A 23,640-nucleotide genomic window follows, 5' to 3' on the forward strand; every position below is an offset into this window, starting at 1 on the left:
AACGTTTGACAGCGGAAATATAAAAATTTTAACCTTTTTCCATTAACCCAAGATCCGTTAATCGTTATTTCATATAAAGAGGGATAGAAGGAAATACCTTTCGATGTTCTATCTACTGTTGCAATCGAAGTGCCCACAACTCTTACTTCGAGTTCCCGAGCACAAGACAAAAACACAATCCAAAATCAAGTTAGATATCAACTGTATAAAACAATCAAGAATAGATTGTCTCTAATAAATCAACACAAGATCAAGGAATAAGAGAAAGAGATGAAAATCAATTGAACGGAAGGAAGCAGTGGATAATCTCGTCCTCTAGTGTGGGCAGAAATTCTCTCTCCCGGGTTGAGTATGTGTATCTCGAAAATCACATATAAGGGGGGTATTTATATTCTCTTGTATCTAAACCTTAGTTAGATAGAATTAGGTTACTGAATAAGAATTTAATTCGGAATTTAATTCTTATTTATTATTTACAATTATATCTTAAATATAAAGATAATAATAATAACCTTATAGGATAATAATAGGAGCAATTTAATCTCATTAAAACTCCTAACTTATTTATCCTTTAATTAATTTAATTCACAATTATAATCTAATTAGAATTGTTAAAATCAAATTAAATATTTATGTATTTATCATACATAAAAATCGCCCCACCCCTATCTACTGGGCCTTAGTGGACTCAGTTGGGCTTCTATCAATTAATTCACATGTGTTTCTCTTTTGGGCTCCAAGTCTTATGTGTGACCCATTAGGTTCTTATTGCTTCTAGCCGTATGCAACTATTGAATTAATTTTCACAGAATTATATTTAATCTTTGCATAACGGAATGAGTACGCGAAATGTGATTAGCAAATCCGAAACATTCCCCAGAGCTATAAGAAGACAGGTTGATTCTGTCGTTGACCTTTCCGTATTAGTTACAGTATAATTCGATCATTTATCAACTACATCCTTGAACTGAATCTTATGACTATGGATAATGTCAATTCACATATAGCGAGACGTTCGTTTTACTTGTACAGGCCGAGTCAACTCCAATTAGATAGGTTAAGTGAAATCTGTATTTCAAGTCTTAAGCTATCACCTTGCAAGGATTTATAGTCAAGTCTTCCACAAGCGATCCTTGGACGTATCTCCCATTTATCGGGAGTGACAAATGCTCAATCCAATGTATAATTATCCTGCAATTACTTCCTGTGATACCCAACGTCTGCCGTTCACACCCCAGAGTCATCTCTGTTATGGATCGTGTTACAACAGGATCAAAGCATCACATTCCATAATCCAGAATCACCAATTAACATTCTTTTGAGTCTGAGGATTACTTATACCTATTAATACCAATGAGATGAACATGTGACAAGGATGAATCTACCCATCCTGTTATCTCAAGTCGGGTCCCCAATCCTAATGAACTCCCTTTCATTGGATCCATGCAACTGTCCAGATTATCTGTATATTTGAAGCTTGTGAGATAAGCTTTCTATCTTGACAGAAGATATTGTTACATGCAAGTCTCAACAGTGATATGTCAATCCTAAACATATTACTTGACTTGGGGTGGTTTTAAGTTTATTAGTTTATTATAAAGTTTCGTCTCACTTCATGCTTGTATGAACACTTTATAATCACTTTAAACAAACTTAGGGATTTCCTTTTGTTAGACTTATTTAGTTCTTTAAAAAGGGGTTGCCTTTATATAGTTACGAAACCATATCTTATTAAAACAAATGATATAAAGAACACTTCATTCATATTTAGTTTATATCCTAGAACAATTGTCTATAGGACACTAAACCCCAACATCTCCCCCCTTTTTCTGATATTGGTAGCTTCTTCTTGAGAACCCACATACACCGAAGAGCTTTCTTTCCTTCTGGAAGTCGAGCCAACTCCTAAGTCTGATTCTTCTGTAAGGACTCCATCTCCTCTACCATTGCACCCATCCATCCTTCTTTCTCCCGGCTAGTGATTGCTTCTTGAAAAGTGGCTGGATCATCACTGCCTATATGAAGTGCATAAGAGACCATGTCTTCAAACCCGAATTTGGTTGGAGCCTTAACATTTGTGTGCCTCTGCCTGTCGCCAAATTATAGTCCTGCAAATCAGTGGTGTTGGAACCACCTGAAGCTGAATCCGAGCTTTCACCTCTCTCAACTGTTTCTGATGGAGTCTCATCTGACTCAATCTGCTCCATCTCTTTATTCTGTTGCAACATGGACTTTTCATCGAAAACAACATCTCTGCTAATCAGCATCTTCTTGGCAACTGGATCCCAAAATTTGTAGCCCTTGACACCTTTTTTGTAACCCAGAAAGATGCACTGCTTTGATTTTGCATCCAATTTCAACCTCTCATCTCTAGGTACATGCACAAAAGAAGGACAACCAAAAATACGTAAGTGACCAAAACCAATATCTTTATTAGTCCATACCTCTTCTGCAGTTTTTCCTCCCAAAGATGCTCTTGGTGATCGGTTGATGAGATAACATGCCATACTCACTGCCTCTGCCCAGAAGCGTTTAGGAAGCCCCACATTCAGTCTCAAACAACGAGCCCTTTCAGTCAAAGTCTGATTCATCCTTTTAGCAACACCATTCTGCTGTGGAGTTTTACGCATTGTGAAGTGCCTCTGAATTCCATGCTCCTCACAGAACTTGATGAAACCCGAATCTGTGTATTCTTTGCCATTGCCAGTCCTCAAATACTTGATTTTTCTTCCTGTTTGATTCTCCACCTCCGCTTTCCACAGCTTAAACTTAGCAAAGACTTCAGATTTCTGTTTCAAGAAATATACCCAAACTTTCCTAGAAAAATCATCATTAAAAGTAACATAATACACAGATCCGGCCAATGAAGACTCTTTGACAGGACCCCATACATCAGAATGCACATAATCAAGAATTCATTCGGTTGTGTGCTTTCCAGTCTTAAAACTGACCTTTGTCTGCTTCCCAATAACACAAACTAACAAAAATCTAACTTGCATCTTTTAACACCATGCAACAGATTTCTTTTATGCAACTTAGCCATACCAGACTCAGTAAGATGACCAAGACGCATATGCCAGAGTTTTGTATCATCATCATTAAACTCAACAGATTGAACTCCACCTACAACTGTACTCCTTAACAGTTTATATATATTTCCAGCAATCAATTTACCCTTCATAACAACCAATGACCCTTTTACAATTTTAATGGTTTCTCTATCGTCATCAGCCTTAGGAATAAAACCATTCTTATGTAAAGTACCCATGGAAATCAGATTCTTTTTCACATCAGGAATATGCCTAACATCAATTAAATTCCTAACAATACCATCATGCATCCTAATTCTGACATCACCAATACCAGCAATATTACAACATCTATCATCACCCAAATAGACACAACCAGAATTAACTGACCTGTATATGGTAAACCAATCCTTGTTAGGAGTAATATGATAGGAACAACCTGAATCAAGAATCCATGCCTCTGACATCTGAGTAGTCGTAATTGAAAGCATATCACCATCGTCACCATCTGAACTGTCATTCTATGCCACGTTTACAGACTTGGATGAATTGCTGTTCTGACCATCAGCCCAATTCTTCATCATCGGGCAGTTCTTCTTAATGTGACATGGCCGCTTGCACTTGTGGCATTGAAACGTCCCTTTTCCCCTAGATTTCGACCTAGAATGTTATTTTCCAGATTGATCCATGTCCTTCCTTCTTCTACGATCCTGGCCACCCTTAATGAATAAACTATCCCCTTAAGAGGATGTCTCTCCCAAATTCTACTTCCGCTGGTTATGAGCCAACAATACTGCAATAATTTCTTCAAGTTTGATAGTTTCCTTCCCATACGTCAGAGTAGTCACCATATGTTAATAGGAAGGTGGCAGCGAACAAAGCAAAATCATCGCTCTGTACTCATCTTCAATGGCTACCTCGAGTTGGGCTAGGTTTGAGACAATCTGATTGAAGGTGTTCACATGTTGTCCCAAATCGCTGCCCTCCTTCATCTTCATCCCATACAACCTTTGTTTGAGATACAGTTTAGTCGTTAGGGTTTTTGACATAAACTGTGCTTCCAATTTCGCCCAAATTTCTCCTGGTTTACTCAAAGCCATCACGTGATACATGACTTCTTCAAAGCCATCACGTGATACATGACTTCGTCTGCCAAACACAGCCGTATGGTCCCGACCGCCTTCGCCTGCGGTTCCCCCCAGTCATCCAAATCAATCCCATCTGGCTTTGTCGGCTTTAAAGCCTTCAACAGCCCTTGCTGCACCAACAAGTCCTTCATCCTTGTCTGCCATAAACTGAAGTTTCCGTGGCCATTGAATTTCGCAACTTCGAATCTCGCACCTCCTGATATAGCTTCTTCAAAGTAGCTCTGATACCAATTGTTGAAAAACGAAGCTAAATAAAACATAATTAATCAAGCAAAGATCGAACACTAAGGATTTGTTAACGAAGTTCGGCAGTTTTTAATTGCCTACGTCTCCGGGAGCGATGAGCGGTTTATTTCTTATTGATCGTGTAAAAGAGATACAATTTACATGTATTTATAGTGTGTATAAAATTACTCTGTTCCGCTCAATGCGCTGCGCTCCTCTCGATCCACTCCGCTCCGCTCCGGGATAAGCCCATTGGATATTATGAGTCATATCCAACACTCCACAACTGTATATGAACAACGCCTGAATCTCTATTTACTTTAAAAAGCAACCATTAGAACCTCGACAAAGGAAACATGTGAAACAGAATTGTGAAGTTACTGCAGAACATCTATACAATGACTACTTTTCGCCCGAACCATTTTATTCGGAGGGCCTATTTAACAGACGGTTCCAGATAAGTATCAGACTGGGATTATCAGCAGACATGAATTCAAAAGAATATAAGCTTGAATGTTTTGAATTAATGCGCAGAATAATTTGTGTTCTCTGCATCGAATCTTCACTCTTTCTGGTTGAAGAATTAGATCTATCTTTAATAGTTTTTGTTGAATCATTGGGTATCTCTTCACTAGTTAATGAATGAATATAACTAAGACGACTCATTTTGATGGATTCAAAAGAAGGAGATGAAGATTCAGAAGCTCTAGAGCTCTGACACCATGGTAAACCAAATACTTTGTAAGGAGCTATATTAAAACTAATTACATTCCTAAAAAATTATACTATTATAATGATTAATTTAGCCTTAATACTTCTTTCATAACACTCTACTACAACAACAAAGCCTTAGTCCTGAAATGATTCGGGGTCGGCTAACATGAACCGTCATACGAAACTGTGAAATCAAGTCGTGTCAGCGACACAAATTCTCACCCTCCACTCTGTCCTATCCACTACCATATTCTCCTCAATCCCTAATAAACTCATATCACTCTCAATCACCCTCCTCCAAGTTTGCTTAGGTCTACCCCTACCCCCCTTACCACTATATCCCTTTGCCACTCTTCAGTCCTCCTAACCGACGCATCAAGCGCTCTTCGTCTTACATGGCCAAACCACCTTAGTCGGTTTTTCCACATTTTATTAGATGTAACCCCTACTTTTATCCTAATTATTTCATTACTCATCCGATCCTTTCTCGTATGACGACACATCCATCTCAACATACATATCCATCTTAACACTCTACTATCTATAAAAAAAAATTATTTACATTAATACTAATATTCTTTCTTACGCTAAATAAGAGCAAAATTGAATTTATTTATTTATTTATCTATCAAAAGTGTATTGTAAATATAAAACGTCATATAGAAGAACAAAGATGGAGATTTCTTGAAATATACGGAATGGGGACACGCCACGGAGAATGAGATTTTTAAAAAAAAATATTCGGAACGGGAAGTCCCACGAAATAATTTTTTTCCGATTCATATACGGAGATAAGCACGGAAATTCCTTGAAATATTCGAAAACAAGGACGGAAAGCCATTTTTTGTTCCCGCTTCGTCCCATCCCGTCCCGTTTACAACCTTATTTGAGAGTTGATAATCTAAGTGCAATCACATGGGTGAAATAAAGGGAAGAGGAAAGCTGACAAAGTAGATGGTTAGGCATTGAAGAGGGTTGAAGAAAGCATCTCTCATAGTCAATTAAAGTTTCCTTTCTATCAGCAAAGACAAATGCCTAATATGCCTTCCTTTCCTTCTCTATGCACTCTTCTGGAACTTACCTTTCTTCTTCTTATGGTTAAATCTTTCTTCCACTTTCACTCTCTCTTCAATGACTGATAGCTGACTTATTACTACAGAAACATTTTGGCACCACTCTTTGATATTTGAACCCTTTTCCTTTTCTCACTTTTTGTTTAGCTTTTCTTTTACAAAATTACAGGTTTTTATTTGTAAGGCTTGAATAAGTAGTTACCCTAAAAAGGATGATGATAGGGAAACAAACGAATTGAATTGCACATCGGAAACGAAGAAGGGACTGTGTAACCATCTGATTCTGGAATAAAAGGTCTGAGCAAGAGAGATGACGATAGGGGTAGGAATAAATCGAACCTGACTTTGATGACAATAGGATGATTAAATCGAATCTCACATTGGAAATGGAGAAAGAGTTTGACTAGAATATATTAGTAAAGTGTGATTCCAATACATGAATGGAGAGAATGTCTTAAGAGATGACGATAGGGGTAAGAATATATCAAATCTTACATTGGAAAGAGAGAGAGAGTCTGACTGGAGTACATGTATACACGTTTTACAATCATGAGATACAAAGAATGAGACTTTGGCTAAAGCAGACAATAATATCTACATGGTATCGAATCACGATACAATTGGTATCAAGCTGACTCCACGTATTATGTGTTGGTTTGGGGATGAACTAGATGTAATATGGTGGGAAAGTAAGGACTCGGTCCAGAGGAGCATCATCCGGGTAAAAGGTATGAGCAATGAGCGGTCTTGAGCGATGCTAACAGGGGCATGAATGAATTTAATCCCACATCCAAAATGGAAAGAGAGAGTGACTGTGGTAATATTAGTAAGGTGTGTTTCAGTTCATACATATACACGGCCTTAGAAACAGAAGAAAAGACACTCAGATCAAAACGCACAGTATCTATATTAATAAGATATGCTTCTAATACATGATATGTTTTAAAACTGTGAGACTCAAAGAATGAGATTTGTATCAACGCTGATAATATTTTGTGCTTTACCGCTTGTAAACTGGTAAACAATAGGATTTAATTTGAATGTGTCTGATTGCTATTTAGTTTCACAATCTGATTAAATGATCAGAATCTTCAGAACAAAAACAAAAGTAAATATGTATGATGAGTTCATATCAATATATCTGAAAACAATTGAGGTGCAATAAATTGGAGCAGCAGCAAAGAGTTATGAATGTACAAGTTGTTTACTGAAAGACAATAATGAGATTCCACCATTTTGGCATAACAAAATATCCCCAAAACACATATATAATTACTTCATTATTGCTATCTATCCTCTAACACACACCTATAAAAATCAACACTTTCTATTACCATATGACCCACAATTTTCAACCCTCTTTAGCTACCTACCTATCTATCTCTTCAACCCCCTTTTCTTACAATGAACCATCTCTTTGACTTCCCCCCAGACCAGATTTGTTATGTACAATGTGGTTTCTGTGACACCATTTTACTGGTATTTTTATTACTATTATATTATAAAGTTTGTAACTTTGTTCTTTTATGTTAATTTGATGTCTTTTTTGTTTCTGTTCCTGTCATAGGTAAGTGTCCCATGTAGCAGCTTGTCAATGGTTGTAACAGTGAGATGTGGGCACTGCTCCAGTCTTCTTTCTGTCAATATGATGAAAGTCACTTTTGTCCCTTTTCAACACCTTTTAGCTTCTCTTGACCATGATGATAAGGTCTCAATTTTATTCTATATATTCTCGCTCTATCAATTAAGGTTGGCTTGAGTCTGTTCCGAGTTCTTATGAAAAGAGCTACAAACCAATTTATATGGGTTCTGTTATAGTGAAAGCTTTAATTATGAGATTAATAACTTTAAGATGACGGTCTATGTTTATTAAGTCGAATCAAAGCAATAAAATTCTATGAGGTGCTCCAAAATTAATGATCCCTTAGTTAGTATTAAATGAGAAACTATTTAAGTTACCCTTAATTACGTGTTTTAGAGTTATATCAATTCGATTATTAAAAGACTTTGATTATTTGTGTCTGTTGCAGAAAGAAGAAGATGTAAGTCCAGAATTAGGAGATACTCAGAAAACTATTGAGACACAAAGATCATCATCAATGGCAGAGAATGAATTTGAAGAAGAAGATAACCCCGTGAATCGCGTTATTAATAAGCGTAATTAAGCTGATTAAACTTAATTTGATTAAGAAAAGTTAATCATTGCATTAATTAATTTTTAAATTCTCTACAGCACCAGAGAAAAGGCAAAGAGCACCATCTGCTTACAACTGCTTCATCAAGTAAGAATTAATCCTGAATTAATTATTTAGGTTTGGGAATATGTTATTCTTATGTATATGTTTATAGCAGAGAAGAGATCAGAAGGCTCAAAGTTCAAAATCCAAACATGGCTCACAAAGAAGCCTTCAGTACAGCTGCAAAAAATGTAATTCCAACATATTTTACTTGAAATTCTATTATGATTCCGGTCCATCTTATTTTTCATTAGTCGGGTCTATTGTCGAACATTTTTCTTTTAATTGTTTTCCAGTGGGCCAATTTCCCTCCAATTCATTGTAAAGAAAATGGAGATCAGAATTGTGGCTATGAAGAGGAAAAGATAACATGGAGCTTTGATGATGCACCAGAGGTAAAAATTCTGAAAACTTTGTTTTATTGATCTCATATATATATATATATATTATAATGTTTATAGCTTTAAAAAATGTATTTTTTTTTTAAATAATGATGTTTTTTAGGGCAAAGTACGAAAATAATTTTTGTAATTTACACACTTGTAAAAATGTTTTTATGGTTTAAAAGTTTATCAAGATAAACCGCGAGATTTATTTTTGTAGTTAATTATTTTTAAAGAAAAATGAAAACAAGATGTTTATGGATAATCAAGATGTTGTAGAAATGATTGGTGACGTAAAGTTAGTGAATCTTGAGTTCCAAAGCTGGTCAGTATTTTTACCTAATTACAGTAATAGGACAGTTGGAAAATTTATGAAACGACAACATTTTAATTAGAAAAAATGAAGTCACTGTAAATTACTGTAATATGGTATTAAAGTAAGTGTTGTTTTTAAATTTACAGGTGAACATTGAAGGTAATGAAAGAAAGAGTCCAAATTATTCATTTGATATGGGAGAAAATGACACCTTTTGACTGAAGAAAATAAGTAAAAAAATGTTAGTACAGTTTTAGGGTTCTGAATCATATGTTTAGATGCTCTTGGGAATGGAAATGAGGTCATCTTACTGTACTCCCAGTTTTTAATTCTATGTTTTTAAATTAATTATTGTGAATACAGGGTTTAATTATTTTATTTTATTATTGCAAGGAAGAATTGTTTCATCTTTTCAATTTTTTCTGTTCATAGAAGAATTAACTGTTAATATCAAACTCGATTAAAAGTGTAATTTTATATGTAAATAAAATTAGTCAAATGCTTTTAACCAAGTTTGATATTCACAACTAATCGTTTTATTAATTAGAAGTTCAATATATATGCGATTAATAATCAATTGATCGAATGTTTAATGTATCAAGTTGTAAAATTACAGATTTAATCAATAAAAATCGGAAAATTAATAGCCACACATGTTTTTTTCCTCAAAAAATTAAAATATGATTAGCATCATGCAAGTAGATGGAAAATGCAGCAAATTAATTAACCTTGATTAAGGTTTATATGTGATTTCCAACAGTAAAATCAGAATGCTACATCAATAAATAAATATATGTAAACTCATTAACCATATACTAATTAATTAGGGAAATTTACATATAAATTCACTTTTAAAAAACTATTTACAATTATGTCAAGTAATGCTTTTGAATTATGTGAAACTAGTAAAATCGGTACTTTTAATATATTTTAAGAATTATAATTTATAAACTAGAAGTCTAGAATATATTTTCTAGGATTTATGATTTATGAAATAGAGTCTAGAATTTTTAAATCATGGTGTAAAATTATAATATATGGAAAATAATAATATATAGAAAATAATAACATATTAAGAATTAAGTTTGATGATATAACTTAGTTATAATTCTGTACTTAATTATGATATTCATGTATTATCCTAGCTAAACTGGGTCTGGGTGCATCAACATGTATATAGATGTCTAAGTTACATAAGTTTTAAAAATCGACGCGATTTTTAGAACACCATCCCGACTAGAAAATCAGATGGTATAAATTGGTTTACTGATTTTTAACCACTTGGATGGTTCCATGCGGATTCAGATGGTCCTTTTAAAAATTTTAACCTTTAAATTTTATATCGATTTTTTAATTTTAAATAAATAATTAAAAATTAAAAGAAGAGACCTAAAACCATCAAATGTTATTTTTAATTATATTAATATTATTTTGTTGGCATACTTTGTTATTAATGTTATTTTGTTGACATATTTTTATCTCAATAATATAACAAATATTAAAATATATATGTTTTTCTATCTTAAATATTTTATATTATTATTTTTACACATTATAATTCATATTTTAATTGTATTTACTAAAAATAAAAAAAATATAGAAATACAAATCCGATTACTTCAAGAGCGCTATCTGCACCAGTAACACCTAGCGGTTTACAATCTTGATTACATATATATCTATATATAAAAAAAATACTAAACACATAAATGATTATATAATTTTCTGGAAGATGCTCATAGAACCCTACTTAGATTAAAATTCATTAATTTAGTATATATATAATTTCACTAATCCTTTCTGATAACCCTAATTAAACAATTAGCTTATAATTATGGATTATCAGATACAAGTATCTATATTAAATTCTTCATTAATTAGCCTTTGCATACACAATTTCTCATCTTACTTCCAATACTGTTTCCTTCTTCCAAATCTGGGCACTCTTTGCATATTCCTGTCTGCATGACATTGAATATACATTAATTTTTTTCAATCTGTACCATAATATAATTAATCACTCTCTCTAATTAATTCTATCCTATAAATCAAATTAATAAGATCAATTAATATCACTATGATCATATTTTAATTAGGATATATAACGGTCTTACCTGAAAAAGGCCTCCAAGGAGAATATGATTCAAAGAAATCTCTATTTACTTTCTGCAGTTCTCTCCACACTGCAAAAACACACATATATTTATTAATATAATGTTTATTATCACATAATCGTAAAAACAGCGTAAATTATATAAATCACATAACACGATATTTACCTGTAAGCGTAACAAGAGGGCGAATCCGGGCATGATGAGCAAGTGCTCTAATGCATTGATCTCTGCTCATTTGAAGAAGCAAGCATCTCTCTATTAGAAAATGAACCTGTTTTCATCAATTCAAATCATTATTTAATATAATATAATATAATATATAAATAGCTATTCATGATAATAAAAAAATATATATTATTTTTTACCATTCTAATATAGGAATGAGGTTGGCAATGAAAACAAGGAAGGTGGAGATCATGGTAGTGTTTATAATAGTACATTTTTTGAATAGAGAAATGGACAAAAAATAAAAGAACCCAAATGAAATATATAAAGATATTTGGAGTAGAATTTCTATATAAAGCAAAAAATAAAAATAAAAATAAAATAAAATAAAAAATAAAAAAGAAATGGAGAGTGTTCTATCCAATTGGTATCTAAGTGAAAGGCCAAAATAGCATAAGAAATCCAAATGATAGATTCACCTCATCTCACCCGATAACAACATTTATTGATACCCTATAACTTCCTTAGTGTTTTTGTCACATATAATTAATTTCATTCGTGGCCAAGTTCATAGCCACTTGAACCTATATATGGGATAAATTATGCCCCCTCAACTTTTCTATTACTTTCATTATGTTCCTTAACTTTAAAATAGAAGATTATGATTCTTAAACTTTGCACATTATTATATAATTATCTTTTTCAACGTTGATTAAAATGACTACTTAGTAGGTAACTTTTCATTGTAAAGCTAATGAAAATGATATTCATGTCCTTAATATTGAATATAATTTTCGTTATGCTTTCGATGATCTGAAACAATAGCAAACAATTAGGGAGGGGCAGATTCCGGCCAGCAGTGGAGCCAGAGCTCAAAGTCTGGAGGGGCTCCATTATGAAGATTTTTTTTTTTTAATAACGACTTAAAACTTTGATTCATAGTAGTCAAATCAAATTTTCAATTTTTTTATAATATAAGGATAAATTTGATCATAATTGTAAACATTAAGGTACAAAACAACTGAGATTCAATATAAAGTAAGGATACGGTGCAAAAATACTCTAATGTTTACACCTAAGAACAATTTTACCCCTAACGTCTAAAATGGTGCAATTTTACCATTAACGTTGGCAGCCAAGAGCAATTTTATCCCTAACGTTGACAAGTTTGTTCAATTGAAAAAAATTATTCATCAAATTGTCTTCTCGATCATGAATTTTGTAACTCAAAAAATACAATTAAAAATAATAAAGGAGAATGAGGTCAATAATGATTAAAAATGATACTTAATATTGATAAAGGGGAATGAGGTTTAAGAGAAAAAATTAAAATGAGATAAAAAGTGAAGAGAATGAGATTTGAACACAGGACCAATTAGATGTATAGATTCCTTTAATTATCATTACAACCAACTATGCAAACTTAGTTTTATGTTGTATAATCACACTCTGCATTATAAGTACTAATTTTAACTATTTTAGGGGCTGCCCGGGACTAAACCACTGTTCATCAAAGGTGTTTCGGAGGGTCGGATGGTCGGGAGACCCTCCCCTACCCCCTGGCTCCGCCCCTGATTCCGACAAACCCTCTCCGATACTTAAGCCAGTGGAGTACTGGAAAGTGCGAAGCAATTGATTGATTACACAGTGAATGAATGATGTGCCTGAGGCTCAAATTTCAAAGCTATTTATAGATAACTGAATACATGAATAGTTGATACGCTTTTACACGTGTCAGCTTCTTACTTGCTTCAGACTTATTCTTTTATATCATTCCACATTTTGTAGGAACTAGAAGCGTGTCTTTGAGATCCGAGACAACTATTGATCCACGTGTCCATTTTAGGTAGCTTTTGTAGATGATTTCATGTATTCGATCCTTAGTGATCTCGGGCTTTCCGGATTAGGTCCATACCTTAGATTCGGTTGGGGCTTTATACATAAGCCCGTTTATTTAGTGATATTATCATATATTATAAGAATTTTGTTTTAAAGTTATTTAAGTGTTGTTTGGTTGGTTGATTAAAAAAAAAAGTGTTGTTTGGTTAAAAGAAAGAAAATGTTGTTTAGAAAGATAAAATTACGAAAATAATGACTTGGACAATTAAATATAGTAGTTTTATGAAAAATGTGGTTATAAACAATTTTAATTTTAAAATTTTTTTAATTTTAAGATCGGCATAAGTCATTTTGATTTTTAACAAAGTGCAAAGTTTATGGACTATAATATTAAGGGCCTGTTTGGTTCCGCTGTTAGCTAATAGCTGTTGCAGTTGTTGTTAGCTGTTTGCAGTTGCAGTAAGCTGTTAGCTGTTTAATTACTAGTGTTTGGTAAAATTATATTGAACTGTTGCTGTTGGGATTTAAAATGTCTAAAATAGACATGTTTTAAATTAATCAGCGATGAAATTAATAAAAGGAAAATGTAAAAAAATGCCCATAACATTTACAACTAGGAATAATTTTACTCTTAATGTCTAAAATTGTGCAATTTTATCCATAACACTGGCAACTAAAAGCAATTTTACCCCCTAACATTGTCAAGTTGGGTCGATTCAGATATTATTAGAAAACATAGATATTTTATTTCTTATTATACACCAATTGCACATACCAGTAGTTCTAAAAAAGAGATTTCATATTTTTTTTGTGATTTAATAATAAAATTAAAAATTAATATTTATAAATTCGATGATATATTGGAAAAAAATTTGTCTAACTCATACAAAAGACAATATTTTTTTTCTTAAAAAAATTCAGGTCTAATCATATGTTTGTGATCAGTTACTAACGATGATAAAATGGTGCATATTCGAAGTGTAGATGACAATATTTATGACCGAGAAGACACTTTGATAAATTATTTCTCAAATTGACCCAATTTGTCAATGTTATGGGTAAAATTACTTTTAGCTGCTAAAATTAGGAGTATAATTGCACCATTTTAGACGTTAAGAGTAAAATTGCTTCTAGCTATAAATGTTGGGGGTATTTTTGCACTTTATCCTATTATAAAATAAAAATGTGTTACACAGATTAATAAAAATAATCTATATAAAAAATAAAAAATTTTATTGAATGCAACAAAACATTGTTTTTCCGTTAATTATGTTGTAGAAATATAAATAATGTTAAAGAATAAACATATTTTGTAGAAATAAGAAGGATAATTTTGTCAATAACAACTAACTACAAACAGTTGTTTATGAAAAGCTCCAAATAGAAGCTTTTCGTGAAACGCTCCAAAACGCTGCAGTTTCCAGAGAAAATGCTAAACGCTGTGGTTATATAAACCTAACCAAACGCTATATTCCCTGCGGTTTGGAGTGAAACGCTAAACACTCATTCGAAAAGCTGAAACAAACACCTCTAAGTTTTGAGAAGTTCAAGGTCATAAATGTGATTTAACTTATATATATTCAATCATTTAATTTCCTTGTGCATATTTTGGGTCCTACTATTTTCAATGGGTGATGGTCCCATTTACAAACCTAGAAATAATTTCTTTTTTCTTAATATTATTTGGTAGTCGTGGAAACCCTAGCTTGTGTTGTCGTTCTAGCCTCCTCCACGTTCATGTAATCGACGACCAAAGAAATTTTTTTATTTTTAATTATTGACCAATTTTAGCTAATTCCAATGTCCTTTTCTTTCTTACTGTTAATGGTAGGGTTTTTTTTTTCTTAGTTTTTTTTTTTAATTACATGATGAAACTCTGAAAGTGTTTTAGTTTATTCGAAAAAGAAATATCACTTATAAGTTTAGAGACTAATAGATTTATATAAACAAATTCCGGAAGCAAATATGTCACTTATAAACAAATTCAGGTGCCTAATAGCTAGTCATTTTAAGCAAGTTCAGGGAGTCACTCAATTTTTCTAGACACATTTAGGGACACCTGATGTATTAAACCTTGGATAAATTACGAAAAAATCACGTGTAATTTAACATTTTTTAAAAATGGTATTTGTGTTTTTTCCTAAATTGGTGTATGTGGATCAAGTCGTTAGCAAATTGTGGAATTCCATCTCACACCATTTGCAAGATGATGTGAGTAGGATTCCTTAATTAACTTTAATTCTAACACTAGAAATTAATCTCTCAATATATTTAGGATTTCTAATTATCTAATAACTAATTAGATAAAATTCGAATTCGTAATCCATCTGATCCGAATTAATACGGACGAATATTTCCTACATCTCTCACTCGCACGTAATATATTCGTGTATCCAATCTCTTTTTATTTTGCAAATAGATCGTGCGACCAACATACCATCGAGAGCATGCTTGTTATATACTTGTTAGATATATATATATATATATATATATATATATATATATATATATATAATATCTCGATAATATTGTATTATACACCTACTAGGAATATATAGCATCTTACAAAAGGTATCGAAAGGTTGTATCCTATTATCCCAAATTTCATATCACTCTTCCTCTAACTTTACTTAGATCTCTACAATTTTTTATTTTCACAATTATACACCTCAGTATATCTAATTGTCCGGATTGTGAAACGTAGAAACTTGAAATATATGTAAATGATAATCATTCCCTTCAACTTTATTCCTTCCATCATAATTTTAATTCGCTTATCTAGTTGGTCCCTTTCCGAGCTAAGTTATCACCTAGCCCATCAGAAAACCCTTCTAAGACAACCGTATTTAAATTATATCATGTTTAGAATGCTAAGTACGAGACTGGCGGGTTCACTAGGCGATTTTGGGGGTACTTAATATTTCATTCAGAGGGAATATTAACATTCTCCAAGTGTACCTAACTTCTCGGGCCAATTACTTCCTGCAATGAATCTCTATAACATTTTTACGGCAACTCTTTCTTTAACATCGGTCCTATCGAGGTTGTCATTTTTTCAATTGGACTCCGAGTCCAAACAGTACTGTAGCGTCATGACGATCCTTCTGTGGGTGAAAACCTTATCGAGGTAGGCTCAATCCATAAGATGCTCTTTTTATCTCTCGGGCCTAGTTTGCCAAACTTACTCGAGGTGTCGTGAGAAAAAACTGTATGACTATGGTTTAAGTTCACTTAAATCGGGTTTACTATCTGTCCATAACTCATATGGAATAGAAATTATAGATTTTGAGGGTACTCGGTTTAGGAAATAAGTGGATCTGAGCCATGTATTGCCCAATGAGAAATTGGTAGATTTGCTTAAACCTTATCATATCAAAAAGAATTCTATCTCTTCTTTCGGCAATACCGTTTTTGTTGAAACACATTTCCACATGATTTTGATTTGACAAAATTATTTAAGATAAATTAAATATATTCTAAACACACTAAGTTTAAATGCTTTGATTTATTACACTAATGTGTTTGTTCAATGTTGAGTTAAATTATTTATAAGACATAAAGACTAAAAGGCTTAAAGCCCAATACGGAAGTCAAAGCCCAAGTCAAACAGATCAAGACCACTCGGCCCGCTTGTGCAAAACGCTGTCGTTATGTACAAAACGCAGCTCAGCAGAAGAAGGATCTAGAAGACCTTCGTTGAACAACTTCGGAATGAAGCTGCTGAGTTGAATCGACAAAGAGTACAAGACAGCAGCTGAGCAAGAACAACTTCCAGACAAAGTGTTTCCACTTTGGGTAATGTTCAGAAGACACAGGACGCTGTCTAGTTGACCTTACCATAAATGGAGAGACATTCTGCCAAACTGACTAAAAGCTGACCGAGGACAGAAGATACTCAAATCTGATTGGCCGAGAGCTCTGAGCAAGACTGAGTGACAACGACAGGAAGCTGTTTCCCTCCAACGGTTATTTCGAAATTCGAAATGACTGATGTCTCAGAAGTCTCTATAAATAGTGCCCTTCAGTTGCTTCATTTTAAGAACACAGAACATTATCAAGCCATTACGCTGACCAAAATTCTACTCAAAGTTCTGTGAGAAAAAGCAAAGCAAATTCTTACACCAAATTCTATATCTTTCGTGTAAAAGTCTAGAGTGATTATTCAATCATCTAAGGTGTCTTAGCAATTGTTGTTTAGGACAAATCTTTATCATTTCTAGAGATTAGAAAGGAGAGGCTGAGTACTCGGTTATAGTACTCTGCGAGAGATTAGGAGTGAGTAGAGGTATAGAGGAAGGTACTCTTGTTATACTCAGCTTCTAAGTTGTAAAAGGTTTGATGCTCTACCGTTAAAGAGCTCAGTAGAGAATTCGAAAGCTCGGAACGTGTTCCGGGGACAGGACGTAGGCTTAGAGGCCGAACCTGGATAAATCTGCTGAGTAACATCTTTCTAACCTTAAACTCCTTAATATATATATTTCTTGCGTAAACAAAACTGACCAAGTAAAGAGGTCACACTGAGTTGTGTGTATTGAGTATCTGAGTTCAGGAATAGACTCAAAGTGCTATCTCCCAACTCAATGAAAGAAGCTGACTTAGTCACCAGTTGACTAAGCTAGTGTCTTATTTACCCAGCGTGCTGTGTAATCCTTTTTCAGAGAAAAAGAAGTCAGCCTTAACGTACTTAAATTTTAAATAGTTCCTATCCCCCCCCCCTTGGAACTAACTTGTTACGTTATAAGGGACCAACAAGTGGTATCAGAGCTTAAAAGCTCACTGTGAAAGGTTTAACTACCTTGAGCTGATCCCCACTATGGCTGAAAACAGCACTCGGCTTCTCCCAGGAAACCAGACAACTCAGATCTTACCTGAGGGGCTGTCCATTACTCGGCCTCCTCTATTCTTCGGGTCTAACTACACCTTCTGGAAGAATAGGATGAAAAACTTTATTCAGGCAACAAACATGAGTGCATGGCTTTCAATAGTCTGAGGCCTGTTTGTTCCTGTTGAAGTTGTGGCTGGCCAAACAGTTGTCAAAGCTGAGGCCAAATGGACAGAGGATGATCTCAAGAAGCTACAAAATCACGCTTCGGCTATAAATATGCTTCACTGTGCGCTTGATGCTGCAGAATATAATAAGATATCAGGTTGTGAGTCAGCGCAAGAGATCTGGAAGAAGCTGAAGGTCACCTACGAAGGAACCAACAAAGTGAAGGAGTCCAAGGTGAACCAGCAGACGAGACTATACGAGCTGTTCGAAATGAACGATGATGAAGGAATATCTGACATGAATGCAAGGTTTACAAACATCATCAATGAGCTCAAGAGACTTGGGAAGATCTTCAATGAGGAAGAACAAGTCAAGAAGATTCTCAGGAGTCTTCCTAAAAACTGGCAAGCAAAGAAGACTGCTGTTGAGGAAGCTCAAGACTTAACCACCTACAAATATGATGAACTCATCGGCTCATTGCTGACCCATGAGATCTCAATGAAGAATTTCGAGGTGAAGGAAAAGTCTGAAGACAAGAAGCAAAAATCTCTTGTCATGAAAGCTGACTCCACTGATGGGAGCTCAACAGATGATGAGGAGATGGCTATGTTCACTAGAAAGATGAAAAGGCTGTTCAGAAAGAATGACAAATATTCTAAAAAGCCTTATAGAAAGTTTGATAAGTATAAAGCTGAGTCCACCGACAGCAAATACAAGAAGGACAACTCAAAGCCCATTACATGCTTTGAATGTCATCAAACTGGCCATATCAAGTCAAGCTGCCCCACGCTGAGGAAAGAAAGGAAGAACGGCAAAAAGGCAATGGTGGCAACATGGAGCAACAGTGATGAGTCTTCATCATCAGAAGCTGATGCCACTGAGTCAGCAAAGATCTGTTTTATGGCTGATGAACTTGCTGAGCCGTGCATCTCTGAGCATGCTAACCCCTCCATTGCATCTGATGACGATGAGCAATCAAATGAGGTAATATCACTACCCCAGCTCAGAAATGAAATGGTTAATGCCCTGAGTGATCTCTACACACTTGTCAAAAAGTGTAATAAGAAAGTTAGAGCACTCAGCAGGCGCTGTGACGAGGTTGAAGAGGTCAAGCTGAGTGACCTCAGATTCCTTCTTCAGGACAACTCAACTTTGCATGATAATATGGAGATCATACATAAGTCTGTCTCTGAAGTCCATTCAGTTTCTAAGAAACTGAGAAAGGACGTCACAACTATCTAGAACCAACTAAAGGTTCCAAACAAAAGAAATATTCCTCTGAATACTCAGTACCGAGGTACTGGTCAGCAGAGATGGAATCCTCAACGGAATGTCCAGTGTGACTTCTGTGGGAAGAAAGGACACACCACAAAGGTGTGCTGGCACGCTCAGTACTGGGGTGCTGAACAGTCAGTGAGAAATCCTAAACGGAAGGTCAGCTGTGACTTCTGTGAAAAGAATGGCCATACTGTTTAAGTATGTCGCCATAAAATAAAATATGATGTTTTACCTGTTGAACCTAACAAGCAAGGACCCAAAAAGAATTGGGTACCTAAGAGTAACTAGTTAGATTGCAGGTAAGCCTGAGATGTGCTGAGAAGTCAAAGATGTGGTATATTGACAGCACATGCTCGAGGCATATGACTGGTGATGAAACTCAGTTCATCACATTTGAGCGTAAACGAGGAGGAAGCGTAAGTTTTGGAGACAACAAAAAGGGTAAGATAGTAGGGTCAGGAACCGTTGGAGGTAATCCTACTATTGAGTCAGTCTCCCTAGTCAGCGGACTCAAATATAACTTACTCAGCGTAGCTCAGTTATGTGATAATGGGAGAAAAGTTATATTTGATGACACTGGATGTAAAATATACGAGGGTAAAACTAATGAGTTAATTTTAACTGTCCCTCGCATTGATAATGTCTTCATGCTGAACTTGGAGAAAAAGTTTTCAAAAACTGTATGCTTAGTTTCAAAGGAAGAAAATTTCTGGCTATGGCACAGGAGACTTGGTCATGTAAGCATGGACCTCCTGGCCAAATTAGCAGGAAAGCAATTGGTTGAGGGACTGCCAGAATTTAAATTTGAAAAAGATCAACTATGCCACGCTTGCCAAGCTGGAAAACAAACCAAACAATCTTTTCATAGTAAAAATATTGTCTCAACTAAGCGTCCGTTAGAGTTACTACACTTGGATCTCTTCGGTCCAGTCCAACCGCTGAGTCTGGGTGGAAGAAGATTTTCCTTGGTCATTGTAGATGACTTCTCTCGGTACACTTGGGTCATCTTGCTGAGTAGCAAGGATGAGACCTTTGAGACATTTTTAAATTTGGTTAGAAAACTTGAAAATGATAAAGACCTAAAATTGGCTCACATCCGAAGTGATAATGGTGGAGAATTCAAAAACCAACAGTTTGTTGAATTCTGTGAAGCCAGCGGCATTGACCATAATTTTTCTGCTCCTAGGACGCCTCAACAAAATGGGGTTGTTGAAAGGAAGAACAGAACCTTGGTTGAAATAGTCAGGACAATGCTGAGTGAGCATAGACTTCCAAAGTACTTTTTGGGAGAAGCTGTTAACACAGCGTGCTATATTCTTAATAGGGCTCTTGTTAGACTTATACTAAAGAAAACCCCCTACGAACTTTGAAAAGGACGAAAGCCCAACATTGGATACTTTCGTGCCTTTGGCTATAAATGTTTTATTTTAAACACCAAAGATAGCCTAGCTAAGTTTGACTCAAAAGCTGCTGAAGCTATCTTTTTAGGCTACTCAACAAACAGCAAAGCATACAGAGTTTTCAATAAACGAACTCAAGTTTTAGAAGAGTCAGTACATGTTGAGTTCGATGAAACTAATCCTGCAGGAAGATACCTGCCGCTGACCGAGGATGATCCACACTCAGTACCCACTGATCAAGATACAGTCGCTGAGTCATTCCCTCAAGGGCTGACCAAAGGTAAAAATGAACCTCAAATTGTTTTCACTAACCAATCTATACCTGCAGAGATTGTTGAAACACAGACAGCACAAGACATCAATCTACCAAATGAGATAAGGATACCAAGAGGACACTCAGAGAGTGCTATTCTTGATGCCGCTAAGAATACCCTGATGACAAGAAACCAACTCAGGAAATACCTCAGCAACGTAGCCTTCGTCTCAGTTCAGGAACCTAAGAACTTCGCTGATGCTGAGGAAGATGAATTCTGGATGAGCGCAATGCAAGAGGAACTTGACCAATTCAGAAGAAATGATGTATGGGAGTTAGTGCCACATCCAAGGAGTCAAAAGACCATTGGAACAAGATGGGTCTTCCGCAACAAGCTGGATGAGCAAGGAAATGTAGTCGGGAACAAAGCAAGGCTTGTAGCTCAGGGCTACAGTCAGCAAGAAGGTATTGACTACGGTGAGACCTTTGCCCCAGTGGCAAGGCTAGAGGCTATTAGAATTTTGTGCGCTTATGCAAGTTATATGAACTTCAAACTGTTTCAAATGGATGTTAAGAGTGCATTCCTTAATGGAGTTATAAACGAGGAAGTTTATGTTAATCAACCTCCAGGGTTTGAGGATCCTAAATTCCCAAACCACGTTTATAAACTCAAAAAGGCTTTGTACGGCCTCAAGCAAGCACCACGTGCTTGGTATGAGAGGCTGACCAGTTTCCTGCTGACTAGAAATTATGTCAGAGGCAAAGCTGATACAACCTTATTCATTAAGAGAAAGGGTAAAGATACCTTGCTGGCTCAAATATATGTTGATGATATTATTTTCGGTGCTACTAATGAGTCAATGTGCAAGGAATTTAGCAAGCAAATGCAGACTGAGTTTGAAATGTCTATGATGGGAGAACTCAACTTCTTCCTTGGACTTCAAATCAAACAAGGAAAAAATGGCATCTTCATCAGTCAAGCTAAATATGCCAAGGAGATATTGAAGAAATATGATCTTGAAAATTGCAAGCCAATATCCACCCCTATGGGCACTGACACTGTCCTCTATGCTGACGAGAATGGTAAGTCGGTAGATAGCAAATTGTATCGAGGTATGATAGGCTCTCTACTTTACTTAACAGCAAGTAGACCAGACATCCAGTTCTCAGTATGCTACTGTGCTAGATATCAATCTAACCCTAAGGAATCTCATTACATAGCTGTAAAAAGAATCCTTAGATATTTGCAAAGCTCAGTGAACGCAGGTTTATGGTATCCCAACACTCATTGTTTCACACTCGTTGGATACACTGACGCTGACTATGGATGAGACAATCTTGAACGAAAAAGCACCTCTGGAGGATGTCACTTCTTAGGAAGCTGTCTTGTATCCTGGTTCAGCAAGAAGCAGGCGTCAGTAGCCTTATCTACCACTGAAGCTGAGTACATTGCTGCTGGACACTGTGTTGCTCAAGTCCTATGGATTAAGCAACAGCTTGAACACTATGGTGTTCAAACAAAGACAATTGAGGTCAAATGTGACAACAAAAGTGCAATTGATCTATCCAAGAACCCAATTCAACACAGCAGGATGAAGCATGTCAGCATAAGACATCACTTCATTAGAGACCATGTACTCAAGGGTGAGATAAAGCTGACCTACGTCCCAACGGATGAGCAGCTTGCGAATATCTTCACAAAGCCACTGGCTCGTGAGCAGTTCAGCATACTGAGAGAAGCCATTGGTATGTTTAATCCTCTTTAGTAAATTCCAGCTCTTAATATATATTCATGCTGAGTGAATTAACATGCTGAGTGATCTATTATTTAATGAGGGAATAGATGTATGCTGAGTGATTAATGCTGAATGAATGAATATCACATACTGAGCAAACATTGGCACCGAGTAGTTATTTCAAACTGAGAAATCATCCGTTTGTATAAAACTGACCACTCAGAATATAAAATGCTTAGTATTCTAAACGATGAGTATAAGATCCGTTGCATTTAATGCTAGAGCACGCGAATAGCCACCTAGGATGACGTATGCGCCGAATGTGTCATAAAAGCCAGGATCATTGTCGGTTGACAATCCCAAGGCAAAACTGACACATGGATTCGATAAGATCCACTTTTCACCGCTATAAATAATGGGCAAATACCCATTGTTATCTCTTTACACTTACCAAATCCTCTGGCATAAGCATTCTCTCTCTCAAAACTCCCTAATCTCTCTCTGAAACTATGACTAAGGTTTTCGTGAATATCTTCGGTGCCGGTCACCCTAAGACCAGTTCCGATGAACCATTCAGGCAAACTACTTTGCCTGAAACGACTAAAGCCACCACACCGAGCAAAGGCAAAGCTGGCCAAGCCACTTCCTCCAAAGGAAAGCCGACCAAAGTAAGAACCTATACTAACGTTTTCGAGGACGTCAGAGAGTGGAAGATAGACTTCTCGAGATGGTTCTCTGAG

At 35.3% G+C, this 23,640-nt stretch overlaps 2 protein-coding genes across 3 annotated transcripts; one reads left to right on the plus strand and one right to left on the minus strand.

Annotated features, from left to right (window-relative positions):
- The first annotated feature begins 7,532 nt into the window (after window positions 1–7,532).
- Window positions 7,533–9,483, plus strand: LOC136230898 (axial regulator YABBY 4). 2 transcript variants are annotated; one of them, XM_066020096.1, is made up of 7 exons: window positions 7,533–7,668; window positions 7,757–7,897; window positions 8,220–8,346; window positions 8,423–8,471; window positions 8,539–8,617; window positions 8,723–8,821; window positions 9,272–9,483. In XM_066020096.1, exons 1-7 carry the CDS (start codon window positions 7,594–7,596, stop codon window positions 9,341–9,343), a joined length of 642 nt encoding a protein of 213 aa, XP_065876168.1. In that variant the 5' UTR covers window positions 7,533–7,593; the 3' UTR covers window positions 9,344–9,483. The 2 variants fall into 2 exon arrangements, with proteins under 2 accessions (XP_065876168.1, XP_065876169.1); XM_066020097.1 differs by having other exon boundaries at window positions 8,542–8,617.
- A 1,237-nt stretch (window positions 9,484–10,720) lies between these two features.
- On the minus strand, window positions 10,721–11,709 carry LOC136231045 (uncharacterized). Its single transcript, XM_066020288.1, has 4 exons — window positions 11,605–11,709; window positions 11,405–11,510; window positions 11,240–11,308; window positions 10,721–11,086 (listed from the first exon to the last, which is right to left on the minus strand). Exons 1-4 carry the CDS (start codon window positions 11,677–11,679, stop codon window positions 11,031–11,033), a joined length of 306 nt encoding a protein of 101 aa, XP_065876360.1. The 5' UTR covers window positions 11,680–11,709; the 3' UTR covers window positions 10,721–11,030.
- Window positions 11,710–23,640: the final 11,931 nt, after the last annotated feature.

This window comes from Euphorbia lathyris, chromosome 5, assembly GCF_963576675.1.
Source record: "Euphorbia lathyris chromosome 5, ddEupLath1.1, whole genome shotgun sequence".
NCBI lineage: Eukaryota > Viridiplantae > Streptophyta > Magnoliopsida > Malpighiales > Euphorbiaceae > Euphorbia > Euphorbia lathyris.

Bases quoted from the DNA above. Each gene is read 5' to 3' on its own strand.
- LOC136230898 (XM_066020096.1), top strand. From the start codon at position 7,594: ATGAACCATCTCTTTGACTTCCCCCCAGACCAGATTTGTTATGTACAA. The intron at 8,347-8,422 runs GTAATTAAGCTG...AATTCTCTACAG, and splicing joins GAATCGCGTTATTAATAAGC to CACCAGAGAAAAGGCAAAGA. The intron at 8,618-8,722 runs GTAATTCCAACA...ATTGTTTTCCAG, and splicing joins TCAGTACAGCTGCAAAAAAT to TGGGCCAATTTCCCTCCAAT.
- LOC136231045 (XM_066020288.1), bottom strand. From the start codon at position 11,679: ATGTACTATTATAAACACTACCATGATCTCCACCTTCCTTGTTTTCAT. The intron at 11,309-11,404 runs GTAAATATCGTG...GTGTTTTTGCAG, and splicing joins CCCTCTTGTTACGCTTACAG to TGTGGAGAGAACTGCAGAAA. The intron at 11,087-11,239 runs GTAAGACCGTTA...AATGTCATGCAG, and splicing joins TCCTTGGAGGCCTTTTTCAG to ACAGGAATATGCAAAGAGTG.